Raw genomic sequence first — 18,204 nt, forward strand, 5'->3', positions numbered from 1 at the left:
AAAACTCAATCATAGGCATTACTATTTTCCCTGTTGGACACATTAGGAAGTTGAAGTATATAGAGGGTAAGTAACTTGCCCAGAGTAGTCCATGGTTCAGGTAAGATGTGAATCTAGGCATCTTGGCCCCAGAGCCTGTGCACTTGCCATATGTTTGCCTAAACATACCTTAGATGTATTCTTACTCCCTTTAATAATTAATCTAAAATATATAGTTGTTAAGGCATCTCACTGTTTCACTTAAGTCAGACACCAGATTAGCAAGTAGAGTCAGAAGAAATTTCCTGGCTCACGCCTGTAATCACAGCACTTGGGGAGGCTGAGTTGGGTGGATCACCTAAGGTCAGGAGTTCAAGACCAGCCTGACCAACATGGAGGAATACCACGTCTATTTAAAAAATACAAAAATTAGCTGAGCATGGTGGCGCATGCCTGTAATCCCAGTTACTTGGGAGGCTGAGGCAGGAGAATGGCTAAAACCCGGGAGGTGGAGGTTGCTGTGAACCAAGATTGTGCCATTGCACTCCAGCCTGGGCAACAAGAGCAAAACTTCATCTCAAAGAAAAGAAATTTCCAGGGAAAATAGCAAATGTCGAAGAGTATGCGCTTCATGTCAGCTGGATTCAAATTGGAATCTTGGCTTCATACTTAGGGTGAGTGGGAAACTTTTGATATGTAAATAACCTCTCTCTGCTTGGTTTCTTCATTTGTAAAATGGGTATACAAATATCTACCCTATAGCTTATTTTATTTGGGGGATTAGATAACTTAAAGCTTTATGACTGTTCCATAAGCATCTTTCTTGCCTTCCTCATTCCCTCTATACTTCCTCCTTTCTCCCTTCCTTCATTCTTTCAGCCACTGATCCCAATCTTTCCAGGATCAAGAACTACTTTTGTAACTATTTCCCCAGTAAAGGCAGCAGGACTGGAGTAGTGGGGAAGCAAAAGGTGGAATAAAATAGACATCTTTTTGGAGGTAGAATGAATAGGTCTTGTAATTTGATCGGATGTGAAAAGATGTAGTAGGAGATTTTGTTATTGCTAGGTTGTCTGACTTTCACAGCCCAGAGTATGCTCAGGGATACAAGAATAGAAACTCATTAAATTTTCTAAAACTGGACTTGAACCTCTTTCTGCCTGATGACAGAACAATTAAAGTAGGCATTTTCAGTTAAATTTTAGTTCAAGTCTGGGATGCGTAACTGCCTCACCTGTCACTGTTCATCAGTGTCTACCCTGCTGGCATCCAGCACTTCCCATGTCTGTGTTTGCCTGTGTCCCTGTCTGGTCTCTGCGCTCTTAGGATTGTTGTTGGCTTTCCGTCTTGGCTGACTTCCACACTCTGCTGGGGAACCACAGAAAGTGTGGCTGCTCTTCCACATTTCTCTGTGCCCAGTATGACTTGGGTTCTTATATGGCCACTTCAGTTTCTAAAATCCCTTTACTCTGCTGATTTCCCCGAATTTATCTGAGGATTCCATTGGCCACATGGTTCCTTCATCCACTACCAATCCAGGTATAAGTCAGAACCCAGGCTTCTTTCAGCCACCACTTATCAGGTATATAAACTCCTCTTCAAAGTCCCCTTTCCCTAGGCCGGGATGGGAAATGAAGAAAAGTAACTTCTTTCTTCTCTGCTCCTTTTGATATCATTTTATGCCTTGATTCACTTGAGGATTATTCTTTTGAGACTTAAAGAAATCCTCCCCCTTCTTTTTCGAAAAGCCCAATTAGTGAAATTCCAGATTGCTGGAGTTCAGACTAATGATGCTGCTATGAGTTTCAAAAACCTATTTTGGTGCTCAAAAAGGAAAAACTTAGTTCGATTTTTCTCCTTCTATATTTGGCTTTGCACATCCCCCGGAGGCAAAGCATATTTCTAGTTAAATAGAGAGGGTCACCTGTGGTCCTAGTGGTGGTGGGAGGAGAGATTGGGTTAATATCTCAAGATTTTATCCAACTACATTTTGTTGACCAGCTAGATAACATAACTATCATTATAAAGAATATGGAGAAATGTGAACTACTTGTATACTCTTGTTGAGAGTGTAAAAATTGATAGAAACTCCCTAGAGGACAAACTAGTGATATATTTCAAAATTACACATATGCATACTTTTTGCACAATGATTCTTCTAGAAATTTCCCTAAAAATGAGTGAACAAATGTATTAATTTGTATAAAAAGCAATATTTATTGCTATATCAATATATGATAATGGAAGTGAGAAATAGTTCAAATAACTAGCCATAAAGGATTTTGTTAAATGCTTTGATATATACATGCCATGGAATACTCTTCAGTCATTCAAAGTGATTTTCTGTTTCTTAACATTGGAAAATGTCCATGATATTTTTATAAAGTGAAAAATGAGATTACAAAAAATCACACATAGTATGATCTCTCTTTTTGCAAAAAGTGTAAGTGTATATATATTTAAGTACATATATATGTATAAAACACTATACATCTACACACCTCCTTAGCTCCTACCTACCAAGATCTGGAGAATATAAGCAGTGGCTGTCTCTGGGTGATAGAATTATGGATCATGTTTACTTTCTTCTTTACGGCTCTTTGTATTATCTGATGTTGAAATAGTGTTTGTGTAATGCTTTTACAATTAGAAAAAGCTAAAACATTGTGTTTTTTAATGAGAAGAAAAAATATTCAGAATAAAAAACATTAAAGAATTACCAGCTAGACTCAATATTTCAGGAGCCTTGAGGTCACCTTGCTCAGCTGACTGTAAAATAATGTTATTTCCACTCAGACTTGTAGGTAATCCCATTCTTAAGAGTATAAGACAGAGAGGCAATGTATGATAGAACATTCTATGTAAGAGGAATCAATACATTTATAGTGTGCATTTTCTTAATATTAGTACTGAGTGGAAAATGACCTCCAAGAAAAGCTATTGCTCCAAGTTGCTCTCTGTATTCCTAATCTCAGCTCCCTATATCTAAACCCACAGCTTTGGGATGAAATATTGGAATCATAAATTTGCACCATTTCATTTTCTTATGTTATGCTTTTGAGTTCATTGGGAGTTCATTTAAAAAAAGTGTAACTAAAGAACAAGATATGAATGATAGTAGCTATTGAAAGGAAATGACCAAAATGCTTATATTTAAACCTGTCAAATGTGCTTGGGTTATTTCATAAACATGGATATATAATTTTTATACAGATCATACATACGGCTTATTTCAAATTTAGTGTCATGAAACCATTTTGGAGACTTTGAGTCCTGGGTTAATTTTGCTGCTCCAGCTGCCTTAGTATTAAAGGCATGCCTAGAAAGCTACAATTAAACCCTGCTTTGGTTTCTCAGAATATTACTACATTGAATACATTTTACCAATCCAGGTGTCTTCTGCCAAAAGGCAAATGCACTGAGATTTGAGAGGAAAACTCATTCCGTATTTCATTTTTGTAGCATTAATCACATTTTATTATTAGAAAATTTTATGTTCTCTAACTAAATCATAAAGTGACTCCATTGCTTCTGAGAAGTATCCCAGTGGTATATCTAGGAATTGACGTTTCTTCTTTGATTAACAAAATATTCATTGGTATTTTTTGAACATCTATTTGGAAAATTATTTGTTTGAATGTGCAGGGATCACAAATGCAGATGGCTTCAGGACCAGGCATATAGCATTAATCAGGTGATCTTGGCTATCTATTATACATCAGGGAGTGATGGGGCCTTTGGTGAGTGGGAGCATCATCTTGGCCGTAAAGCCATAGAGATTCTTTAAGACACTGTGCAGGCCAAACAAAATGCATCTTGGTCCTAATTCCTAATCCCTAGTCACCCAGGCAAAATATTTTAGTAGATTAAATTTCTCTCACGAATCATAACATTTTAGAGCACACACTTAGGTAATCTTGTAGATCTTCTGGCACACACTGGTATGGCAACCCAAGTTTTCATTACCTATTTTGACTGGTTGGGGCACCAGCCAAATTGATTGGCTAGTTTCATTCCCCTGATCTCAGTGGTTGAACACCTTAAAGGTCTCTCAGGTAGTGTAGTAAAGAATGGAACCAGGAATTCAAATCAAAATTTTTTGTACATTCTCCCTTTCTCTACTGTTGGTAGGGTAGTGCTGTCCCTTAACTGTCCCTCTAGTGCTGTGTCTTAGTCCAGCCTAGAGGCAGTCTGTGGCTGACTCTACCCATAAACCAGTTTGGTGCAGTACACTAAGAATTTTGTGAATGCAAAGACCTCGGTTCTAGCCCTGGGTCTGTCACTGGCTAATCAAGTGGCTAGAGGTCAGATAACTCAAGTGTAGAAGCACAAGATGTCAGAGGCGGTCCTTGTATCTGAACCCGGGTTTCCAGGTTCCAAGCTCGAAGCTCTAGATTTTGTATCGAAGTCCAGATTTTCTTCTTTTAAACAGGGTGTCATGGTTTCAATCAATTTCTCAACAGATCAGTATTTTTTTTGAGATGAAGTTTTGTTCTCTTGCCCAGGCTGGAGTGCAATGGCACTATCTCGGCTCACCACAACATCTGCCTCCGAAGTTCAAGCAATTCTGCCTCAGCCTCCTGAGTAGCTGGGATTATAGGCATGCACCACCATGCCCAGCTAATTTTGCGTTTTTAGTAGAGACAGGATTTCTCCATGTTGGTCAGGCTAGTCTAAAACTCCCGACCTCAGGTGATGTGCCTGCCTCGATCTCCCAGAGTACTGGGATTACAGGCGTGAGCCACTGTGCCCAGCCCCAACAGATCAATTTAGTATTTCAATATAGAGTGCCTTAAGAGGACTAACTAAACAACTCTTTTTTCTGACCATCCTCTTTTCTTCTTTATAGGTTGTATGCAGGCCGGTATGGGCCTAACTATGTTTTGCTGTGCTTTTGGTGGCATGGGCTGTGAATGCCACAGTTGCCTCAGCTCTTAAAGCGATTCTGCATGCCAAGAATTGTAATAAACTGCCCTTCATTACCCAGCTTGGAAAAAACAGGCACTCTTTTGTTTTAGCATTTGTTACTTGTATTCTGTGGTTAAGCATACTGTGTTATGCTTGCAAAAATGTATAGTTCATAGTTATTGAAGGGAGTTATGTGTAGCTTTTTCCCTTCCTAATAAATTGTTTTTGTGAGAACCAGCTGGTGTTTGAAGAGCTAAGTTCTAGGAAAAAAAAGAAATGACAGCTATAGAGCATGGGCAAAGGTCTAAAAATATGAAAGCCCAATCTGGCCAAGAGACGTTGGCCTGTGCAGAGAAAGTGCAGTGACAGTTTCAGCAGAGCCAGAAAAACTGTCCCTTTTCTGCCTGTAAAAGGGTTCATGTGAGATGTTAGGAAGACAGTTTAAGGGGGAAAAATCCTAAGTAAATAGAATTTCAGCCAATACTTTGATGAACTTCACCCTTCTTTGGAATGTTTTCACTCTCTGAGGGGAAAACAGAGATTGAGTCATTTATCTAGCGAGTCAGAACTTTACTCAAAAGAAATACTCAGGAGATGTTTTCCCTGTGGTGCTTTCTGAAGACCCAATTTATGAGCTCTGTAACATTGTCAGAAAAATGTTCATTTCCAAGGAACTTTTCTCCCTTAATTTCTTTATTATTTGGCACTGTAAATTTTCATGACTGTGGGGAGGATTCCCTGACATACTTATCTGATGGGAAAGTCTGATACTCTCACTTAAAACAATGATTTTTCATGTCTGTTCTACCTCCCTCTCCCCTTTGTAACTCCCTAAATTTCACACGTAGCACTCTGACTTTATAAATCTTTTTCTTTGATTCTGCAAACTGATTGTTAAATGTATGATACCATTCTTGGAACCATGTGACCTCTGGGTTCCTAAATGCAGATGTGATTTTGGTCCTGTACAGCAGAAGGAGATATTGAGCTAGAATTTAATGTATTTTTTTGTTTTGTTTTTAAACTTAGTATGTAAACTAAGTTTTACATTTTCAAGTCATTAGTCAGCTGAGAGCTAAAATTGTTTTGATAAGTGGACATTCTCTTCTTTCAGAGGAGCTTCAGCATAAAACCATTTTAATAAATATTTTCTACACAGAAAGAGCCATTTCCTTTTGCCATAAGACACAATATTCACTTTCTAGTCTTCTCTCACTCCGCATGTTCTCCTGAGTACTCATTTTGTAAATGCCAGTTGCGACCCATGCTGTATAGTTCTCTGGTTGTGGTTGAAGCTTCTGTAGGTACGTCAGCTTGCCATATGTTACTTCAAAGCCCGCACTCAAGTGTCCTTGGAGAGGAAGTTTCCTTTCCTTTAAAGGCATCATCTTTCCATTTTGGAGAGAACAGTAGAATGCCACTTCTGAGGGTGCTGTGTCATCATACAGTCTTCCTGTTAGATGGCAGAGAGGCATGGGATGTGGGCAGGACTGCTTTATAGCTACTGCTAATTAGATCTAGAGCATTTGGAGGGAGTTTCCATTTGGAACTACCCTCCATACTTTGATGTTTAGTTTTTTTCCCAGAAGATTTATTCTATTTTTTAACCTAATGAGTACAATTTTTGCTGAAAGTGTTCTATTATAATGGCTATGCCAATTCAGTAAGTACCATCATTTTTTTCCTTGTCAAAATTTTTTAAAAAATATGTTTCTCAGACAACCATTATTTTAAGCTGTATCATAATACAGTGTACCTCAAATTTATGAATTTATTTTATATATAGATGCCCTGGAATTCCTAGAAGTTTTCATCAATTGTCTTTAGTCTTGTGCTTTCCATTATTTAACAGTATTACATGCCAGATAGTGGTTCTGAAGTCCTTGAAGCTCAGACAATCTTTAGTACCAAATCTGTCAAGATCCCCTAGTTCAAATGCAGCTCAAGATGGTGATTTAGGTTTTATGTAATTTGAGACATTTAAGAGGATTGTGTTTTCATTATGTTTACTCTCCTACATCCTGAAATTTGCAAATGTGCTATGGTGTTCCCATCACAAAGAATTATCCAGCTTCCTTACTGAAACTGGGTCTTATGCCATACTCTGTCTGAATAATGATGAAATAAATTTACCCGTAGGCGAGTTTCTTGTTAGAGTTAATAGGTATGCTCTGTATGCTTTGTTATGTTTTGCTTTTCACCCTCTCCTTTAAGGAAAGCAAAAGAAAATTTGTTTGGACAAAACAGCAATTTTTCCAATGGCCATGTAGTTGGTGAAAAAAAGCAGCAGCTGGAGTTGCATTCTGTTGTAGAAGAAACCGTAACAGGAGATTATGCCTTAATCATAAATGGCCACAGTTTGGTGAGTTTGCCTAGGGTTTTTGTCCTTTCTTTTTCTTCACCACAATGATCATTTCCTTTGTGCTATCAAAATGAGACCTGTTTTGTCTTTTGCAGACAAATGTCACTACTAGAAATAGGGCAGATGCGATGATTTCCTGTTTGCAAAGGGAAAGGAAACCTCTAATATATATCTTATACATTATTGTTTGGACCACCACAGTGATGGGGAGGCTCCAGAGAAATGCTAAATTCACAGAGTATCAATCTTGTCTAAATTACTGTAGACCGCTTAGCAGTATTATTTAAGCGCCTTTCTAGAGGGGAGTGTTACTGTTCACTGTTACTTAATTAAAATAATGCAACTAGGTGGATGTATTATAATTATTGCTCTTACTAATGTTTGTGATTTGTGGAGAACAACCTGACCTTTATATAATTACTGTACCAAATTATTGCCATTAATATACCTCTAGTGGTTTTTCTAAATAGCAGCATTTTACAGCAATGCCAAACAATTTGCTTTGATTAGGAAATCTGGTTCTTGTCGTAATAGAATGAACTTGCATTGTACTTTTAATGTAGTTCAGATTCAAAATCTTGAACAAACATGAAAATACTCTTCTGAGTTTCTAATTTAAAATACAAATGCTCTAATTACACTCCAGTGCAATTATAATTTATATGCACAAAGAACTAATCTCACATCTTTCTCTGGCTTTGATGATCATTTTTCAATTTTGAGTTTGGAAAATAAATGTATCTTCTTGCAGACAGTTTCTTAGAGGACAAAAGAAGTTGGATATGAGGATACTGTGTTTTCTCCCTTGTGATTAGCTGTCTGTTAGCTCTTAGTGCTTAGAGCATTATCCAGCTGGATACCAGACATAATGATGTGTTGCCTTCTACACCATGGAAAGTTACAGAGCTCAGTTGCAGGCCAAACTCAGTTGGAAGTTTGTCCAGATGAGACAAACTTCTTCTTGCACAGATGAACAGTTACTGAAAATTATGACTGTCAGCTGGGTCTTTGAGCTGGTGGCCCCCATGCTGAATTACCCAGGAACCACAGTATGAAAAGGGGACCTTATGAGTTACACTTTGACTTTTTCTCAGGCTCAAATAATCCAATGTGTGGTGGCCTTAGAGTACTCAAATGATAATTTATACCTCTCTCTCTTTGTCTCTAAGTGTGTTGAAAGAAGGAGGTAAGATAGATGCTCTCCAAGAACCCTGTCAGCTTCAAAGTCTGAAACTGATGGAACCATGAAATTTCATTTTTAATTTAAGGAGACTTGACCATGTTTTTGCTAGTATGGTCAGAAAGTCCCCCGTCCCAAATCATGATTCTAATCTGCTCCAATCCTGGTGCTTTGCAGAATGTAATTGTGCTTTTTTTTTTCTCTCTGAGTCTTAGCATAGTTTTTGACTTGCTGATAATAAAAAGAAATGAAGAGAGAAAAAGAGGCCATTCTAGGGAAGACATGCAGTTACCTGTTTTCTCTTTCAGAAAGAGTGATAATATTTGAAAATGTCAACTCACAGTTTCACCTAGGAATTACAGGTTTGAACATAAGAGTTTTCTGTACTGAGTTATGTTTTTATATTCATTTACCCATCCAGAAATTCCTCCATTAGCATTTTTATTATGCATGCCCAGCTCACAGTTCTAAAGTCTGAGGATAAGGTTGTGAATACAACATGGTCCTTGTTTTAGGGATTGCTGTCTAGTGGGTAAGATAATCACACAGTGGTATTACAAATACAAAGAGGAATGCAAACATGCTTTGAGAACACAGAGGGAGACAAATTTCTTGTGGGAGAATCAGGGAAAATTTCCTGAGAGCGCGATATTTTCAAGTAGAGGTAACGGCAAGTACAAAGGCACAGAGGCAAGAAAGAACCTATTCAATCATGAGAAACAAGCAATTTGGCATGATGGGAAAAAGTGCAGACTTAAAAGTGGTGGTGAAAGATAAAACTCAAAAGGAATGCAGGGGCCAGATTGTGATGGGCTGTGAATGTCTTGCTAAAGATTAGTCAAAGATATTGATGACTCAAAGTTTAAGTAGATTTCTATTTCCTCTTAATGTGTTTATTAAAGAATTTAACAGTAAAACATTTTCTAGGAAAAAAATTGCACAGTTAATTGGAAGGGATTGTGCTATCCTTTTTAGTAATTTCTTGGCATCTCTAAAGGATCTCATGCATTTGGATAGGAGCAAGAGTGGAACTGGTTGAGGAACCCTCTCTGTGACACGGCTTGCATGCCCCCTTTTTCCCAGGCCTCTCTGGGTTTCAGTTACTATGTTCTTCAAGGTACAATCCCCAGCTCATCTGCATTTCTTCTTGCCTGCACCTTAACAATCACAACAACAAACTAAATATGCAAAACAACAATGCAAAGAAATAAAAAGCCCATCACATAGAATAAACAAATCATCATCATTTGTAGTTCACACTAAATTTGGTGAGCTAGTAGATAGGTTCTGTCTTTTGTTTTCATCAATTTCAGTGGTTTCTAGAACTTCTCCAGCATTTAACTCTCTCTCTCTCCAGTGCAGCATGATATCAAGGGGGATGTATAAAAGACAGTTCGTTTTATTTTTTAACATTCCTTAGTAGTATTTTAAAATTCACTTAGTAGGGTTCAATATTCATTTCTTTAGTTTTCGTAGTTTGTGTGATCCTGAATCAACAATGACTTTTTGAGGTGAATGAAACGGTTTAGCAAACAAATTAGTTGAGAAACAAGACATTTGTCTTGTTTCCTCTTAATGTCTTGTTTCTCAACTCTCATTTATTGTTTCCTGTTCTTTTTTGACTTTTTTTTTTTAATCACACAGGCTCATGCCCTAGAAAGTGATGTCAAGAATGATCTCCTAGAACTTGCTTGCACGTGTAAGACTGTGGTTTGCTGCAGAGTCACTCCACTCCAGAAAGCCCAGGTGGTGGAGCTGGTGAAGAAGTACAGGAATGCTGTTACTTTGGCCATTGGTGATGGAGCCAATGATGTCAGCATGATTAAAAGTAAGTGGATACAGTTTCAGCATTTGGCAATATATAATCACTAGATTGCATTAAAATTCAATTTTGCCGGTGATTCTAAAATGAATACTTCTGAGTCCAATGCTACCACCATTATTAGCATTTATAACAAAATTTCTTTGCCTTTAAATAAACCATTTGTGTATTTTTAGGCTAGAGAAGGAAATAATTCACCTTATACCATTTGAGGAAGTGAATAGCTGCAGTGTAGAGGAAAGAATACCAGACCCACATTTGTAACATGTGACTTTAACCCCGTCTTTGCCACTTCCAAATTGTAATACCTGGTGTATGTCACTGAACTTTTCTGAGCCTGACTTCCTCTTTTGTAAAACTAGGATAAATATCTAACTATCACGAGTGTTTCATGAGATAATGTATGTGAAGTATTACAATTGCAATGGCTGTACGTTTTTTATAAATAAAAGAGGAATGACAAGTTTCTGAAAGCGATAGTCACTTTGTTTTGGGAATGACAGTGCTACTCTTTCCTTTGTAGGTGCTCACATTGGTGTTGGCATCAGTGGCCAGGAAGGATTGCAAGCAGTCTTGGCCAGCGACTATTCATTTGCACAGTTTAGATATCTCCAGCGGCTTCTCCTTGTTCATGGAAGGTGGTCTTATTTCCGAATGTGCAAATTCTTATGCTATTTCTTCTATAAGAATTTTGCATTTACACTTGTGCATTTCTGGTTTGGTTTCTTCTGTGGTTTCTCAGCCCAGGTTGGTAAAAAGCATATTTCTTTCTTTTTTTTTTTTGTCTATGATCCTCTGGATTACAAATGACTCTGCATAGCTCTTTACTAATAAATTGAGAGCATTTTTTAATGGCCGATTCAAGTGACAGTATTACAATTATGTAATTGATAGTTGACTTGAGCTTTGAACCCAAGAAGAATACATATCCAGCTAGAATTTTATTTATTTTCTTATTTAGATAGTCAACCAGTGAGTACTCCTTCCATGCATATGTTAGTTTTTGTTGAAATGTTTTTGGTATGATGACAGGTAAGTTTGTGGTAGAGTTTTAATTTAGAACAGAAATCTGTGCATCACTAATAAGAAATGTTGAGCTATCTTTAGTAGGGAGATGGTTTCATATCCAATACATGAATGCATCTGGACTGAGGGTAAATGTATTTTATATCAGGGAGAAGTAATTGGTACTCTGACTTTAAAGCTGTTTAGACAGCAGTTCATCAGCTAAAAGTTGATACATAGATAATGCTGTAGCAAGAAAGAAAAATTAGCAAATTTATAAATTAGGATTTTATTTTTATATCACTTCATATCCATTTTAAAGGACATTTATTTAACTCCACATCTTCGATATCAGAAAAGTTTTGAGCCAGTCAATCAACTGTGAAATGTAATGTCTATATCATTTAAATATACTTGTAAATAAAAAAAATTTTTACCAAAAACTTAAATGTAGATAGGGCATTGAAATTTTGAATAGCAACAATATAAGAAAAAGATTGTCCTTGAGAATGAAATGGTAACCATAACTCTCAGATTTATTCAATTGTTACTCCTTTCTTTGGGTTTAATCAATCATATGCATGAAGGTAATTTTTTAAAAATAATTTTATGCTGAAAAGACTGAGTATAAATGAAATCTTGGCATCTTCTGTTCTCTTAAATGTGCCAAGGGAGATTAGTGAATCCTTTCTACAGTGAAAATACATTTTCAACATTTTCCCCTTTTTCTGGGTAGTTGAGATTTCTTAAAGTGAGGCACACCTGTTCGCATTCCTAATTTTCTCTTTTTAGGATAACATGCCCCAAGCTGAGAGTAGATTATGTTGATATTTTTGCCTTTTTTGTTGTTAATCTCTTGACAGTTGAAGTACAGCAGAGTCTTTATTTTAGCTTCTCAGAAACAGAAGTTATCTTATCTTAGTGCTACTTCAGAGTAGTCATGGGGCTGGGGATGTTTACATACTCATAATTCCTCCTTTGTCCAACAAAGACAAGCATGGGAATGTGGCCTGTGCCTTCCTAGTCTGTTGATTTTCCTTCCAGGGAAGAACAAAGCAAGACTATATGCTAAGGGGTATTTAATTTTCATACTCCAAAGACTTAAGGCTGAATAATCTCAAGACTATGAAGGGACAAACCCTCATTTAAACCTCTTAGAACACAGAAGAGTAGTCAATGATTTGCATTTGCAGACACACTAAGCTTGAATGGGCAACTGTTCAGCTAAGTTGTCTGTTAAAACTGTGAAGTTGAAACTAATGTTCAATGACTTCTAACCTCTACATTTAGGTTATTTTCTGGAATCTGATAAAATTGGTCAGAGCCAGATGAAGCAACTAGAATTTTTATTCTTTCACCAGTATTTACATTTTAAAAGAGAACAGCAAGGGAGAACAGTAATTGCTCCAAAGACATAAGTAGCTGATGGTTGAACTCAGCTGTAAGGCACACTACCTGTCTGTGGTTAGGTTTCTGAAATGTTTGATTTAACTTAGCATGTTTCTTTTCTGTGTCCCTTTCTTTCCCTTTTGTTTTTTACATTGTCTGCTGAGGTCTAGCCTTTAGAACTGTACTCTGAGGACCACTGAGCTAGAAAACCTAGGAGAATATCCCAGGTTATGCTTCCTTGAACCCAGACCAGAGTAAAGTCCCATCTGCCGACTTTCTGTTTTGTTAACAACATTGGACCCTAATCATCTTTTCTAAAGCAGAGGAGCCAGTTCAGCAAACAGCTGATCTCCTGCAATTGAATGTTTCCAGAGCACTTTAAGTCCTTTCGGCCCTCTTGCCAGGCCTCTGTCCCTGAAGCATATTATACCTGCACAAAGACAGGGTCAGGTGGAAACAGGATGTCTGTTCAGGGTACAGGATTTCTTTCCCTGGTTTAGCCAGTCTGTTTTCATCTTACCTAGCTTAACCATTAGCTCCTTGAGGAAAAGAAGTACATCTAACTTATCAATACATCTCTAATAAAATCTTGAATGTTACCTGCCATATAAAAGGCCTTCTAGTCATTTCATGTGGTGTGGTGTTTCTATAGCCCTTTCCCATGCTTGAGACAGGTGCAGCAGAGAGCCATTCCAGTGTGCCCACAGTCATTCACACAGTTGCCACTTGAGCCACCCTAGGGGCCATCTCTGTAGGCTCCAGATCTGGTGTGTGTAAATGTGTGTGGCCCGACTATCATCGTGACAAAGGGGCTCAGGATCCTAAGATCTAAATGTGGTTATGGAACTGATTTCAGAATGTAGAATGCTGTTTTTCTCAGTTGTGTTAATATTAATATAATACAATAGTTAACTAGGTTACAGGTGATACATCCTTTCATTCTAGGAAAGACACAGAGTAGATTTTCCAGGTCTCTTGGCTGATTTAAATAGGGCAGGATACATTTTTTTTAGGCAGAGCAACGATCACCATATAAAAATAATTGGGCCTCTGAGCAGGTGTCCTGGGCTGCTATATACTTTGTCCCAATTTCTATGATGACCTCGTCAAATTGGGATCCAAGCTTATATTGGAAAGGGTCCTTTGGTCCCACTAAGGATTTCATTCATTTAATAATATTCACTAAGACTTTACTATGTGTCAGGCCATGGTGCCTCCTGGACCTTATGTCCTGAGTATGGGAATGAATATCTAAGAAGTGTGCACTTTATGGGCATGGCAAAATGTGATTTCACAACTTGTATTAGCTATTCATGTTGTGGAAGGTTTAAAGTTTATTTCCAGACTTGTCAGAGAAGTAGATAGGCTTTCCAGGAGGGTAATGAGTAGTAATTGCTTATTACCTGTTGGAGAGGAGAGGACAGCAAATCAGTAATAGGACCCATGTAGTGATATCATTGCAGTGAGGTCAGCTTCTTTGTACAATCATGATATTGCTGACACTAACAAGCAGGGACAAAAGCAAGTTGTAACTAACATCTAAATAGTAGTTACTATGTTTTGGGCTTTGTCTAAATGTTTTACCTGCATTAGCTCAATAGTTACAATAACCATATGAAGTAGGTTTTACAATCATGGTCTATATTAGCTTAATTACGGTAAAAAAAAAAAAAACCCACATAACAGAAAATGTACCAAGTTAACTATTTTTAAGTGTAGAGTTCATTAGTGCTAAGTATATACATATTGTTGTGTAACAGATTTCTAAAACTTTTCATTCTGTGCAACTGAAACTTTATATCCCCTGAATAACAACTCTTCATTTCTCCAAGTCCCTGGCAACCACCATTCGACTTGTTTTTACTATGAGTTTTACTACTATAGATACCCATCATACAGTATTTGTCTTTTTGTGACATACTTATTTCACTTAGCATAATGTCCTCAAGATTCATCCATGTTGTAGCATGTGACAGTATTTCCCTTCTTTTTAAGGCTGAATTGCATTACATTGTATGTATACACTAAATTTTGTTTATCCAGTTATCCATCTGTGGACATTTGGGTTGTTTTCGCCTCTTTGTCTATATTAGCTCTTTATTTGATATTTTCTAAATAATAATATTTGGGAGTTCTACTGTCCAGTAAATTCCATTTCCTCTCACTCTCACCTTCCCATCTTCTCTCTTCAGGCTTAAAAATTTGCAATTCATATTAGTCTATTAAAGGCTCTGACAAGTCCAACTGCAAAGAAACACTGCTATATTTGACTCCAAGATGCATATATATGTCTTTTCACATCTGAGATCTCTAAAACTTGGATATGTCTTTACAGTCAAAAGTATGTTACAATACCCCTTGATCTGTTTTGAAGTCCCTTTTTATCAGAGAGCATTTGTGTGACTTGTGCCAGTTCCCTGTGCGTGCTGCTGTCAACCTAAGATCTTTCTCTTTCCAAAGATTTTTTGAGTTCAGACTGCAAATTCTGGTGAATACCAGCTTGTGGCTCATGTTTTCAAGAGAGATTTTGTTTCTCCCTTTACTTAGTGGATAATTGACATAGGCTAGTTTCCTTCCAGTCCCTTTCTGCATGAAGATTTCTCTTTTACACTGAGGATGTAGCTCTTTGTTAACCTAGCTTTATGGGAATGTTAGATTCCCTATTTGGTCAAATTTTGGAATTGATAATGGTATTTCTTACAATCAATTCTGTTTTAGAGTCAATGAGATTTAGTATTATTAGCCAAACTCATTTGGCATAGAACCTGCTTTTTCTAAGAAACACACATGTCCTGTAGAACAGGTGCCATACGGACCTCACCTTGGAATTTCTGGAATCGATGCTTCTGTAGCAACACTTTCAAAACTTGACATTACCTTGCTATTTATCACATTTCTGGTGTTTTGAAAACAATAAGATGTACAAGGAACAAAATGATGCCAAGAATGTTGTCCCCATAGGAACAGGCTATTTATGTTTCTCCTTTTACAAAAACTTCCATTTTAATAATTAATTCTAGTCCAAGGGACAAAATAGCCCAGTTTTATATACCAAAGTAAGGATTTACATTTAAACTTCTGCACAGTCTTTTCAATTATCCTCAATGTTTTTTTTTTCAGATTATCAAAATATTATCAATTTTATACTACTAAAATATTCTTTTATAGCTTTCTTATTAAAAACACAACTTGTCACACTTTGAGAAACTTCTCTTGATTTACATTCTTCAAACATATTGTTTTCTTAATGACATTCTGAAACACAGATTTATTATAAATTATTTAACTATTCTGAGTATATATATTAAAGATTTTTTTTTTTTTTTTTGACAGAGTCTTGCTCTGTTGTCAGTCTGGAGTGCAGTGGTACAATCTCTGCTCACTGCAGTCTCCGCCTCCTGGGTTCAAATGATTCTCTTGCCTCAGCCTCCTGAGTAGCTGGAACTACAGGCATGTACCACCAGACCCAGCTAATTTTTGTATTTTTTTAGTGGAGACAGGTTTTCACCGTGTTGGCCAGGATGGTCTTGATATCCTGACCTCATGATCTGCTTGCCTCAGCCTCCCAAAGTGTTGGGATTACAGGCATGAGCCACTGTGCCTGGCCCAAGATGTTGTTTTTAATTTAATAATTTATTTCTTCCTTATCTGTGAGTCACATGACATTGTCAGCTTGCTAGTAGAAAGACTTCCTTGCCATCTTGGGTAAAGAAGACAAAATAATGAATAGGACAAATCCTTGCCCACCAAGAGCTGGTTTTCTCATTGGGAAATAAAGAAGTACATAAGTAAGTCTAATAGAAATGTTGTATTTAGTCAGGTGCAGTGGCTCACGTCTGCAATCCTAGCACTTTGGGAGGCCAAGGTGTGCAGATCATTTGAGGTCAGGAGCTTGAGACCAGCCTGGTCAACATAGTGAAACTTCATCTCTACTAAAACATAGAAAAAATAGGGCCGGGCATGGTGGCTCACACCTGTAATCCCAGCACTTTGGGAGGCCGAGGTGGGTGGATCACGAGGTCCAGAGATCGAGACCATCCTGGTCAACATGGTGAAACCCGTCTCTACTAAAAATACAAAAAATTAGCTGGGCATGGTGGCACGTGCCTGTAATCCCAGCTACTCAGGAGGCTCAGGCAGGAGAATTGCCTGAACCCAGGAGGTGGAGGTTGCGGTGAGCCGAGATGGCACTGCTGCGCTCCAGCCTGGGTAACAAGAGTGAAACTCCATCTCAAAAAAAAAAAAAAAAAAAAAATAGCCAACTATGGTGGAGCGTGCCTGTAATCCCAGCTATTCAGGATGCCAAGGAGAAAAATCACTTGAACCTGAGAGGTGGAGGTTGCAGTAAGCTGAGATCACACCACTGCACTCCAGCCTGGGTGGCAGAGCCATACTCCATCTCAAAAAAAAAAAAAAAAAGTATTTAAAGGTACTATGGGAGCATGTGGAAAGGAGAAATGTGTGAGGATCTGGAATGACTTAGGAGGATCTGAGATGACTTAGAAGGTGCAATTAGTCTGCAAGCAAGTGTATGAATATTTTAAAAATTAAGTGGCGATCTGAAGGCCTGAAATTCTAGCCCACTTCAGGGATTTGGGGCCTAATTTGTAGAAGGATGTGAGACTCTGGAATAAAAGGAGGAAATCCCTCCCCTCAAACACTTTCCAGCTGACCTGTAATTAGCTAAAATCTTCTAATTTCTAAAACTCCATTTAATACCAACTCATTCAGAGATAACTTTTAAAAACTGCATGGCACTGAAGGGGGAGCTTACTTAGCAGCATTGTGTATGGCAAGAAGCCTGTTCTAGAGCAGCTGTTGTACCACTGTACTGATGGAAACACCAGTGTTCCCCACCCTCACCCCTTATGTGAGTGGCCTGGCATGTTAGCGGTACTAAAGACTGGCTGTGAAGGTGACTTGAATTTGGAATCGGGATTGGCAGGGATTGTCTCTTGTCTACACCCTCTTTTTCACTGGAAGGGCCTGATTAGCAACAGGTTTAATTGAAAAATGTTTTGGCTTTTTTTTTAGTCCTGTTTTTCTAAGGACAATATGCTGCAAATGAGGCAAGTGAAAAGAAAGCAACAAATTTGTAAGAACATTAGTCTACAGATAATGAGAGTTTTTGAATGGGGGATAATTTCACTGCCATATTCTCCCACCTCCCTTAAGATCACCTGACACTGGCTTTGACCTCAAACACCATGTGTCGGGTGATGAGGCTTTCTTAGCCCCTAAAGCCCCTTAGATAGACACTTATGTCAAATCTTTTAAAGAAAGCCAGCTACCTGAGGTCTTCTCACTCTCTGCTGCCCCTCTCCTAAACTGCTGTAATGGAACTGAAAGCTCCATAGTGAAATGGAGCCAACAGTAATAAAAACTCCAAGGCCTGGCAGATTTGGTAATAGCAGGCATCTCTTTAGAGACCATTCCTGAGTAGGCCTAATCTTCCATCACTGTCTCTGTCCAGACTCAACAGGAGTGAGACTTGCATACATATTCTCTAATGCAGAACCTATAGTCTGAATGCTTGTTCATTTATCAACAATAAACTGG

At 37.9% G+C, this 18,204-nt stretch overlaps 1 protein-coding gene across 9 annotated transcripts in view; it reads left to right on the forward strand.

Moving 5' to 3' along the window:
• The window catches only part of ATP8B4 (ATPase phospholipid transporting 8B4 (putative)), a 302,163-nt gene that overhangs the window by 201,517 nt on the left and 82,442 nt on the right, over window positions 1–18,204 (forward strand). For all 9 annotated transcript variants that reach the window (XR_012516263.1, XM_074393624.1, XM_074393622.1 and 6 more), the window contains 3 exons: window positions 7,102–7,249; window positions 10,074–10,257; window positions 10,775–10,998. Coding sequence is in view for 8 of the 9 variants with exons in the window: in XM_074393624.1 (XP_074249725.1) it covers window positions 7,102–7,249; window positions 10,074–10,257; window positions 10,775–10,998 (556 nt within the window). In the remaining variant the exon portion in view is untranslated. The remainder of the gene's footprint in view (window positions 1–7,101; window positions 7,250–10,073; window positions 10,258–10,774; window positions 10,999–18,204) is intronic.

The sequence above is a fragment of the Saimiri boliviensis genome, chromosome 2 (genome assembly GCF_048565385.1).
Source record: "Saimiri boliviensis isolate mSaiBol1 chromosome 2, mSaiBol1.pri, whole genome shotgun sequence".
Taxonomy (NCBI): domain Eukaryota; kingdom Metazoa; phylum Chordata; class Mammalia; order Primates; family Cebidae; genus Saimiri; species Saimiri boliviensis.